At 37.1% G+C, this 12076-nt stretch overlaps 1 protein-coding gene across 3 annotated transcripts in view; it reads left to right on the forward strand.

Annotated features, from left to right (window-relative positions):
• LOC129806222 (uncharacterized) overlaps positions 1-12076 on the forward strand; it is an 88385-nt gene that overhangs the window by 17828 nt on the left and 58481 nt on the right. For all 3 annotated transcript variants that reach the window (XM_055854646.1, XM_055854647.1, XM_055854648.1), the window contains exons 2-3: positions 4215-5073; positions 10728-10871. In XM_055854646.1, the coding sequence (XP_055710621.1) occupies positions 4546-5073; positions 10728-10871 (672 nt within the window). In that variant the 5' untranslated portion in view covers positions 4215-4545. The remainder of the gene's footprint in view (positions 1-4214; positions 5074-10727; positions 10872-12076) is intronic.

Genomic DNA, 12076 nt, shown 5'->3' on the forward strand with positions numbered 1-12076 from the left:
TAGGGGTTGTCCTGCCTACAGAGAACTTCGGAAAAAACTCTATCCTGCCCTCAGACAAAGAAGAGTAAATAATGTCCCCCCAGGTAATTCAGAACATACTTTACCGGGCAATAGACAGTCACCCAAAGCAACATCCTATCGGAATGTTGTCCGTGGTGTGCAACAGGATGAAACTCATCCCAGTGGTGTTGATCCTGGTTGCAGTAATCAGCCTTCTGGTGATTTGTTAGAGCTGAAGAGTATGATGAAGACATTCATGGAGCAGATGTCGAGTATGATGTCTATGCTAACCAGTCTCATGTCCAAGCTTATTTAATGATTGAAATTCTTAAATTAGCTACTTGGAATGCCAATGGACTGTGCAACCATGCACAGGAAGTCAAAGCGTTTGTGACAGAGAATAATATTGATGTGTTGTTGATTTCTGAGACGCACTTTACGACCAAATCTTATTTTAAATTGCCAAAATATAAGTTGTATTTGTCCAATCACCCTAGTGGTCGAGGTCATGGTGGGGCCGCAATACTAATTCGTGACTCCATTCGACACTATGAAAGCAGTAAATACGAAAAGGAGAATATTCAAGCAGCGACTATTGTAGTACAGGACTTCATTGGACATCTTACGATTTCTGCAATATATTGTCCACCCCGTTACAACAACAAACGCCAGGATTATTCTCAATACTTTGCATCTCTGGGTGGTAGATTTGTCTGTGGCGGAGATTTTAATGCGAAACACACGGAGTGGGGATCTCGTCTCATAACTGCCAAAGGTAGAGAGTTACTTAAGGCCATGTCGGACTCAGGATTGCGACACTGTTCAACTGGTGAACCAACTTATTGGCCCACTGACACAGCAAAGATCCCTGATCTACTGGACTTTTTTATCATGAAAGGCATTGACGTGAATCTTTGCAAATCGGAATCATGCTTGGACTTATCTTCGGACCATACTCCGGTGATTATGAGCATGTATTCAACGGTACAGAAAGTGGAGACTCCATCAGGATTGAGTAATTCCCGGACCAATTGGATATTATTCCGACAGGAGCTTAACAGCAGAATATCCCTGAACGTTTCCCTTAAATCATGTGATGAGTTGGAATCAGTCGTGGAAAGTTTTACCGAGGCAATACAAAAATCAGCCTCGGCAGCAACGCCACAAAGATCGTTACATTTGAAGCCTTCTAACGATATTTTACCTCAAAATATTAGAGCCCAAATTATGGAAAAACGACGTCTGAGGAAAAGGTGGCAGATCACAGGGTCTCCTGATGATAAACACAATTTCAACAGAGCATGTTTGCAACTCAAGAAAGCACTTAAGGAGGCTCGCAATGCTTCTTTTGAAAAATTTGTCTCGGAACTTTCTCCCACGGTTGACACAAATTATAGTCTGTGGAAGGTTACCAAGGGGATAAAACGCCCACAAAAGAGTATTCCACCAATCAGAAGTCGGAATGGTGTATGGGCCAGAAGTGATGAGGAGAAAGTTAAGCTTTTTGCTGATCATCTTGGCGAGGTCTTCACGCCTTGGGAAATGGAAGATGAGTACGATGATCTTGTACTAATGGATGAGTTTCTCAACAGCTCAAATCAGCTAGACATGCCCATTAAAAGGTTCAGTCTGAGTGAGATTCAGGACGTGATCTGGGAAATTAATCCAAAAAAAGCTCCTGGTCTAGACAAAATCACTGGCAAGATTCTCCGAGAATTGCCTCTTAAAGCTATTAAGTTACTTAGACTCATATGCAATGCAGTTCTGAGATTGGAGCATATCCCGAAGCAGTGGAAAATGGCGGAAATTATAATGTGTGGTAAACCAGGAAAAAGTCCAGAAGATTGTACCTCCTACCGGCCCATCAGCCTTCTCTGTATTCTGTCCAAAGTGTGCGAAAAACTTCTCTTCAGAAGACTTAACCCAATCCTGGAGGCGAGAGCGGTTATACCTGAATATCAATTTGGATTCAGATCTGGACATTCAACAGTTGAGCAAGTGCATCGAATTGTGGACAAAATTGGAGAGTCTTTCGAGAACCAGCAATACTGTTCGGCGGCTTTCTTGGACGTAAGCCAAGCTTTTGACAAAGTGTGGCACACTGGTTTGCTGTACAAGATTAAAAAAGTTCTCCCTCATCAATGGTTTTCGATTCTACGGTCATATTTGTATAATCGCTCCTTTGTTGTGAGATTTCAGACAGCAACTAGTGATCCACGCCCTATCTTATCTGGAGTTCCACAAGGCAGTATACTGGGACCAGTTCTTTATTCTATATACACCTCAGACATGCCTAAGAAAAATGACAATATGCTTGCAACATATGCAGATGATACAGTCATACTCTCCTCCCATGAGAATTCTGTAATCGCATCTAATAAACTCCAGGACAGTCTAAATGCAATTGAAATTTGGTCTAAAAAATGGAAGATTAAAATAAATAGCCAAAAGTCCACACATATGACATTCAGTTTAAGGAGAGGATCTTGTTCACCGGTAGTGTTGGGTGGAGAACTGATCCCACATAGAGACGACACTAAATATTTGGGCATACATCTCGACAGGCGGCTTACTATGAGGAAACACATATGGACAAAGAGGCTTCACATTGGCGAGGTAGTCAGGAAGATGTATTGGCTAATGGGAAGGAATTCTCAATTATCTATCGAAAACAAACTTTTACTTTACAAGACGATAGTTAAACCAAAATGGATGTATGGGATCCAAATCTGGGGTGCTGCTTCAGCATCAAACATCGAAATCTTCCAAAGATTTGAAAACAGGATATTGAGAAGTATCTTGAATGCCCCATGGTATGTACCTGCCTCCGTCATCAGGTGTGACCTTAACATGCCCTCTGTCCAGGACGAAATCCGAACAAGTGCTCGCAAGCATCGACAAAGGCTGATAGCTCACCCGAATTTTCTTGCTCGCAATTTATTGCTCGCCCAACCTAAGCGAAGATTGAAGAGGAGTAGAACCTTAGTGTTTGTCAATTAGGTTTCTATTGAACCATAGTTTTCTTTTTTTTTTTTAAGGCAAGTCACTGGACTTTGTTCTTTTCGAGACATTTTTATTCTTCATTGACAGAACAGTTGCTTATTGTATTTATAAATTATACAGATTGCAATAAAGAAGTGCGTCAAAAAAAAAAAAAAAAAAAAAAAAAATAATTAATAACGACCATAGTAGATTGGATAATTAAATAAAAAATGCTTTTCGCTGTTTTAAGTACAAGAGATGGGGAAAATAAACTATAGTAATTATTAATTTGTGTGAGCTGAATTGAATCAATAGTGTAATTATTTTTCTTTCTCTATCGCAAATCTGGTGCGAAATTTTTAAAATTAATTAATTTTAATTAATTTTTGTACTTATACGCCAAATTATATTGATATTTTTTTTAATGAAAATAGAGGAACGTTAATAGTTGTATGCAAGCTTTTTGAGTATGGGAGGAAATTCAGACTTCGCACATACTTTAGCTTTGTACACTTCATTTTTTTATATTCCTTTAATAAATTTGACCTAACGTCTTCAGGAAAAGCGAGGCTTAAGACTAGCTTCAGGTTCATTTTGAAACGTTCGAAGCAAGAGTTTGTGCGAAGGTGCGAAGCCTGAAAGCTTTCCCCTAGAAGTTTTCCAAGAGAGTCCAATAAACGTTAATACCGGGCGCCAAATATCCTAAGTTCATCACTTCAAGTAATTATCTATCCTAGGAAGGGGCCCGAATGGGAATATTCCGAGGTAGTTTTCCTTTCAAAATTGCTTTTTGAAAGAGACTCCTCATGAGTTTCGCTAAATTTATTCCTTTCACAAATGACGAATCTTGAACTAATTTTCCTCCAAATATGTTGAATATGAGTATTTCACTGCAAATGTGCAGAAAAAAAATGACTTTTCCGCCCAGCAAACTGGAGCCAAAAGAAAGTGGGAGGCAAAGGAAATGGGAAAGACTTGTGTGACATGAATGAAGAAAATTTTCATCACTAGGAAATATTTTTGCATCTTGGATTTTCCCTTCAGCTGAGCACGAAATACGTTATAAAACTGGATATTCTTGTAAAACTCCACTGATTCTCCTAGTTTTTCTTTCTTTTTTTATATACTTTTTACTCTACAATCCAAGACGAGTGTACAAAGTGCTTGGAGAAAAATGTTTTTTTCCTTTGAGATACTAATAATGCTTCCTCGTTTGGTACATTCTATCGCAGAGCATCAGCAGAGCATTCATCCACAAAATTGTGTATAGTAAATGTAGTGTAATTCTTCTTCAGTCTATAATACGTATAAAATAGTGTAAAAGTGTATAAGATAATCTTTCTGGAATTTTGTACATTTTTTGTCATAAAGATGCAAAGGATAAAAAAAGCGCAATTCTAAATTAAATTAAAATCTTATAGTAATGCCCAGGGTAATATCCCAGTAAATAATTGTGTTATAGCAAATTTCGATAGAAAATCTTCAATTTAAGTTATCGTGTGTTGTGTGAGTGAAGTATGTGGATAAATTATAAATTGCCGGTGTGAAGAAAAGCGCGCCAAAATGACAGAGTTTGAGCGTCGAATGCTAGAGTGGAGTGTATCTAATGGGAAATTGAGCAGATCTAATAGTGCACGAGAACCAAAGCCCATCCGGGGGCGAGATACTGTCAAAACCAACGGAAAACCATCGAAACGCGAGGTGTACTTCCTGTCGCCCTCAAAGAGGCGCCGACGCGACCATTCACTCTCAAAGAGAGATTCATCAACACTCTCCCTCAGACAATCAACCTTCCCCCGTGTCCTGCCATCTCGAGCGAATCCCGAAGGGAGGTCTGTGGCTGAGAGTCGTCTGGATGCCGCTTTTGCTCCTCGACGTCACTCCACAGACATCCAGAACGATTCAAATATCGACACCAGCCTCAACTGCGACCAAAATATCTACTACTCTGACTCCAATCGATCCGTCACTCCTCAGTACAGCGATTCCCATCGGGGCACCAAAGCCACTCAGGCTGATGCCCAGGGATCTCTGAGACGAAGCAAGGGTCGAAGTAGTCAGTCCCTCTGCAGCTGTGACGCTGAGACTGAGGTAAGTCCATCTGAAAAGGATTTCCTTCGCCACACTGTGAAAACCGTACTCTAGAGTCATATTCTGCACACTTATGAGAATTGTCATATCGACGGTTTAGTAGGGGAATTCTGTAACAGTATAACAATGTCATATGACATATTTGAAATTTTTTAAGTGGTAAATTCGGAAGATCTAATCAAAAATCTGATTCATATCAGTTACTGAAAGCTTTATAGAGCTGCTTACAATGGTCATTAAATGCTCACTGGGCTTCAATGTTGTCTAATAGTAATAATAATAAAAATAGTAATAATAATAATAATGGTGGCACAACGTTCCATAGAGGAACAAGGCCTTTCCACAAGGGGAGTTGGAAACATCAATAATTATTTTTTTCTTACATAGGGATGGGGTTGTCAGTCCCATGCTCCGTGAAGCTCACTGGATGCAATTCGAACACCTTTAACTCTTTCGCGTCCATAGGGTCATATATGACCCGGGGAAAAAAGTTTCTTTTTGGCTATTTACATTAATTGAAATCTAACTGGAGTCTTGAGAAAATGAGCCAAGAATCTTACATCCTTCTATTATGATGTCGTGCACGAACAGATAGATTTCAATTAATGTAAATACCCAAAAAAAACTTTTTTCCCCGAGTCATGACATTACCCTATGGACGCGAAAGAGTTAACGCCAGAAAAATTCCTGGTGACCTAAAGGGGATTCGAACCCGAGACACTTGCATCATAGAGCTAGTGCTCTACCACTTGACCCACTGAAAGTGCCCTCAATGTTTTCCTACTGGATAATTTACCACGAAAATTCGTCATATGACTATCATACTCTTACAGAATTCCCCTACAGAATATAAAACGAATAGGGTAAAGTGATATAATTTGGAATTAGTGTTACAAGTTGGACAATTCGCCGGTTCAAGTTGGACATGGCTTTTTTTCTTGATAAATACAGTACAAAATTTGTTTTTAAACACAAGAAACCAAATTATAAAACTAAAGCATTAAAAATATACAAATAAAAATGAAGTACTATATTTATCAAGACAAAAAGCCCTGTCCAAATTGTACCATTGCCCAACTTGTACCACTTTACCCTAAGTCGATTCTAGGCAATCAGTTGACGAATTTGGGGTTGACAATTTGATGAAGTGCCTCACTGATAGAGCATAAATCGGTTTAGCTGTCTTCCATTGTCCTCAATTTAAAGGTCACCGGTTCAAATGTAATCGAACATTATAGGGTGAAAGGAACGCCTATTGACACTTTAAGAACTAGTGTCAGGACCTTTTGACACCCTGTTCTGTACCATTTGGAATACGAAATTTGAACACTTATCCTTTTCGAAAAACGTAGATTAATGAAGAACGCCATATTACTTAGATTTTATTAGATAGGGGAAAGTGGTCTGCCTTTGAACGTAAAATGAGGTTCAAAATTTCAGATTTTTTGCAGAGTAAACTACAACATGAGTTTTACTTTGCACTACACCAAAAAATTCTCTTGTTCATTAAGCTTCTATGCTTACCCCATTCAGGACTCGCAAGTCCTCAGTTTTTCCTGGTGAGGAACTTGAAAATGTGATGTCGATATATTCAAAGGCAGCCTGCATGGTCTGCCTTTGAATGTGGTTAGGCAGCCTTTGAATCTTAATCTTTCACTGAGAATATTAGGTCTGTAACATTAAACGGCCCATAATTGATTAGCATGAACCCTAATGCACTCAATAAAATAATCACTGTAGTCAAGAGTCATTATACAACAACATTTTTTACATTTTTCTGAAGCACTGTTTTTCACTTGAAAATTTGTAATAAAACGCAATTGAAGTTGACAATTGTCAGTTTGAAACATCCTGGCCGGAGCAAGATAGCATGTTATGAGTATTTGTATGACATTCGTCAGACCAAAAGTAGGAGTTCTATTCTGCTCCCGGACAGGAAGCTGTCAGATGTTTCAATGTATGGAAAAAGAGGATTCAAAGGCACACAACATTAAGATTCAAAGGCTGCCGCAGAGCAATGTTTGCAAACTTTTATCACCCACAAAAATTGTCTCATCTGAATCAAAATGTATTTGGAGAAATACTATCCAAGAATAACCTTCTATGATTCACAATAGAAGATTTGTTCGAAAAATTATTTTGATAGTGAAAAAACACATAAATTGTGGAACATCAAAATTACAGTTTAGAGCACAGTTTCGTTTTCTTGCCCTAGCACCTAGAAAATAAGAGCTAGGGTCTGCATTTTTTGATGACTTGTGAGGATTATGAATAGCTATCTAATAGTTAATAGAAAAGAATTTATGCTTTAAAAAAAAATGAAAAAATTACAATATTCAAAGGCTGCCGCATTCAAAGGCAGACCACTTTCCCCTACTTTAAATAAATTTCAACATTTTGACAAAAGTGTCAATTGTGGTTTTCTGTCGAAGAGGTCGTTCATTCAACACTGCACTTATGACTATTCTCATTAACTTTGTGTGTCTGACAGTAATCGATTTCGAATAAATCAAACTTGCTAAGTCAAATGAAGTCAATCTTTTTGCTATTTTGGCCGATGATTTCTTCCCAATTTTATTAATATGAAATATATTTTACAAATAATAATCAAAATGGACAGATAAACTTAGATCAGTTTATTGTAGGTGAGATTTTCAACGTGAGCAAACTCGGATTCCATGCAATTTCGATTTCGAACTAAAGATGAGAGTTATACAGCAATTCGGAATCAAATTTCCGAAAAATTGCAAACTTTTAATTTAAATCAAAATATCTAGGATATAAATGAACTAATAGAAAGGTGATAATTGACCCTCATATCTCCGGTTCTATTTTGACCACAGCGAACCCCTGCCACTTAAAATTTTATTAACTTGCATTATGAAGTCTTTGAGATTGAGCATGAATTTTGAGAAATGTTGCAGCTATCGAAGCGCCACCTGTGCTGACTTTTTGAACTTCTATCTGAAAGTGCTCATTGAGACGAAACCAAAATCCAAAATTTAGGTCAAAATGTTAATTAGAACCGAAAATAGAGGCCGGTCTATTTTCGAACTGTGACCGCTAATAGCTCGGGTCAGGGGTTTTAGATCGACTTAAGTTTTTTTTTTTTGATAGGTATAATCAGCGGCTACAACATACTAAAATTTCAGCCCGATGCACAAAGGAATTTTTGAGTTATTTAACGTAGAAAATTTAAAAAAAAAAATTCTTTTTAATAATAGCGCCCCTAGTGGTAGTTTTATGGACATGCAATGTTAGAAGGGGAAGTGGCATTTCACGAGAGCTTTGCAAAACGCCCTCATTTAGATAGATAGATAAATTTATTGGAATTTTCGGTCTGATGAGATGTAGCAGATAGTAGACGGAAAAATAGACCTCTCTTGATTTTTACTCCTTAATTCTTCACTATGGTTTCTGTGTCAGCCTTTTGGATGGTGAACATCTCAGCGAAAAATTGCAAAAAAGTTTAAGTGAAGTGCAGCAGTAAATTTTCCCACCTGTACGTGATTTTTCCTCCAATTCGAAACCTGATGAAGAGGACATTCATCCTCGAAACGTCGTGAAGAATTAAAGAGTAAAAATCAAGAGAGGTCTATTTTTCCGTCCACTATCTGATAAATTTATTCATCAACAATGCTTTCGAAGTACAGTTTCGTTTCTATGAGAACCCGTGTAATTTTCAGCGTCCACCGCCGTCTTAGCGTTGGTGACCAACTTCCAGAGCAAAACGGTGCAAAAGCTCTTTCTCAGGTTGTGTATGCCAGTCCTGTAAGAACATATTCGAATATTTTCAATACACAAAATCTCAAATAAATAAAAAAAAACAAAAACAGAAGATTCTGTTTTAAATTCTGACAATTAGAACAGGAGTTATGGCCATTTTGAGAATTTTTTCTTTTGCCATTATAACTAAAACTTGAGCCCGATCGATGTCATAGTTGGGGAGATATTGAGAGAACGAAAAAAGGTGGTGTCATCAAAATAAAGGAAGGAGGGGAAGGGGGAGAGAGGTCAATGTACCAAGTTGCAATTTTCACCCGATATAACCTTTATTGAAAACAGCAGGTCGATATCTTAGTTCGAGAGCTATTAATCTCCAAAGAGCGGCCGGCCGGGAACGTAACCTAACCACCCATACTTTCGTGATCAGAAAGTGGTGAAACGCATTTTGAAAATGTTTGGCCCGATTGGAGGACATGAAATTTTAGTAATATTACCTTATCTAACAAGAAGTTATCTTTCAACTTGGCTTTAATCGTTTTAATTACACTTCTGCTTAGCTAAGGTGTAGATTCTGAACCTTAGAAGGTTCATTTTAAACGTTCTGATAGATCAAATACTCGTATTGTCTTTCTCTTCAAAATCTTAACAGGCCAGTCTAAGACCGCCCTCAGGCTAGAGGTTTAGCCTAGTTTCCGAAGGTCTGAAAATCCTAAATAGCATCCAAATTTAATTCGTTCTTTTGATTCAAAAAGATTAATTCTCCTTAATAATCCATTTCTAAGTAAAAATTTTTGAAAAAAATTCAACTTATGAGAATTTAGAGAAGTTAAGCATTATGGCTAAGCCTTAGGGCTTTGACAGACCTGAGGATTAGTCGAGAGATGGCTTAGCGTAATTATATTAGAAATTATGGTTAAACTCCATTTCCATCATTTTCTACTAAGTCGTCTCTCGGCTTAAGTCGTAAGTGTGTCTAGGGCATTAGATCTGAAGCCCGTATAACCTATCTGACATTAAGTCCCATATTTACGGAAAAAATAGATCAGATTCATTAAAGGTATATGTAAGAAAATATGAAGTGTTCGAAACTAGAGTGTGTGTAAAGGTGTGAAACCTGAAAGCCTTCCCCTATTTTATTTTTAGAAGTGTATAGTTTTTTAAAGTTAAAATAGATCTGATATAATATAGTTCTATAAATCTCATACAGGGAATTACAAGGCTTCCAAACTTGAGATTTAATTTTAATTTCTGTCCCCATTTCTCTGTAATGACTGTAAATGCAATAAAAAATTATTATAGTTTGTTCTAGTACCGGAGCTGCAATTATATGAAGAGATAATAATATTTTTATTAGTCTTCCTCGATGTAGAGAAGAGTGGTGCAATTTATGCATGCATTCAGTGGGTAATTTGAAATAATAATTTAAAATTGGGTTATTACTTTCAGATAGCCGAAACTATTATTATATTAATTTGAAAAGAAAAAATCGTGAAAAAAAAATTAACTACATGAAATAGCCCCGTTATCCTCTACTTTAAAACTTTTGAATGTTGTTTTTTAAATGGCTTTCAAAATATTTTCTGCTGGTTTTACTAAAGTGATTTTATTGAAATGCTGTCCAACTTTGACAATTATGTAGATACTACTGGATGTTATTGAGTGCAGAAAAGTTTTAAAATGAAAAAGTCGTAAAACGAAAAGTACGTTTCTCTTTGTTCAGATCGCAATTCAAGCTATAATGTCCATTGACCGATAAGTTGATATTAGAAAAATAAATTTGATGAAAGTTAGCAATATGGGTGATATAAATAGATTTGAATAGTGACTAAAGAGGAGCTAAATGCATACAAATAGCTCCTCATCTATCAAATTGTGCTGAAGAAAGGCGTAAAGTCGTATTTTCTAATCCTCCTTTGCCTCCTTTGCAGATTATCCCTGATCCTGACCGCCCAATGTGTCAGTACGGTGTTGACGGGAAGAAAAGTCACACGTACACGTGTGAGCAAAATGCACAAATTCTCATGCGGCTAGAACGAGAGAGGCAAGCTAAATTGGGCTCCAATGGAAAGATGGTGAGTGAAAATTCATCGAAAATCCCAACCCCCTACCGATTATGGTTGAATTTTCGGGCCTGGAAATTGTCATGTGGCTTGGCACATTTTACTAACACATCCTCTTCTCTCCCAGACATATAAAATGTGGTATACCACAGAAAGGAGATCCTCTTGGCACTTGTCCAGAGACGAATCCCATGTCCATTCCAACTTCCACCATTAATCTATTGATTTGCATCTAAGGCAATTTTGTTGTGTCCTTTTTTTGTTGTGGCTTCTTTTTCAAACACTCTAAATTCACCTCGTAACAATTCAACAAACAACACTTGGATAGATAGACAATAGACCAGCAACATGCTAAATTATGCAAAATTGCTGTGAATGTCTGAAACGAGGACACCTCAGGGATGCATGCACAATGCAGTCGATTGTGCAGGAGGTGTTTTGGTGATGAGAAGAGTTGTGCAAAGTGTAGTTTGCATTTGTTGTTTCTGCACGAAAATTTCATGTGCAATCAACTCTATAAAAATGAAGAAAAATACATGTGCACTTCCGTCACATTTCCTTGTCATTTTTCCAAGTCATAGCACAGAAATATCCTTATGAATTCCTTCACTGAGAAAAAGAGGCTGCGATTAACATTTTTTCGTCACTATTTTAACACTTTTTGGGTGTAAAAATATATCAACATTTTTTAATGTTAATTTTACACCCATTAAGGGTAAAATAAACATGAAAGAAGGGTAACTTTAACCCATAATACACCTAAAAAGGGTAATATTTACACCGTTTTCGGATTAATACTGCAGAGTAAAATTAACATTTCCGGAATGTTATTTTAACTTTTTCGGATTTCTCTCAGTGTTAGGAATTTCTACTTAGAAGACTGTTTTTTCAAAATTTTTCTACTGAATGCTCTTCCATATGGAATAAGAAAATGCATATGGAAGTGCAAAAAATACTTCCGGTTTATATTGAGAACGTTTTCGTACAAATTTTTCATTATTGAAAAAATGTAGCAAAACGTCCTAGGGCTTTGGGAAACGCTCGAACTTACGATCTAGATGCTATATACTTCAAAAGTATTTTCGCGTCATTTCACGTTTACCGGTTCATTACCAATTTGAACTGTTCTATCAATCACACAAAACATCGCCTACAATAGCTCAGGAAATACATATAATTTAATTCTGTATACAAATTAGTTGCGAATCGGTTCATTA

This window comes from Phlebotomus papatasi, chromosome 3 (assembly GCF_024763615.1).
Source record: "Phlebotomus papatasi isolate M1 chromosome 3, Ppap_2.1, whole genome shotgun sequence".
NCBI lineage: Eukaryota > Metazoa > Arthropoda > Insecta > Diptera > Psychodidae > Phlebotomus > Phlebotomus papatasi.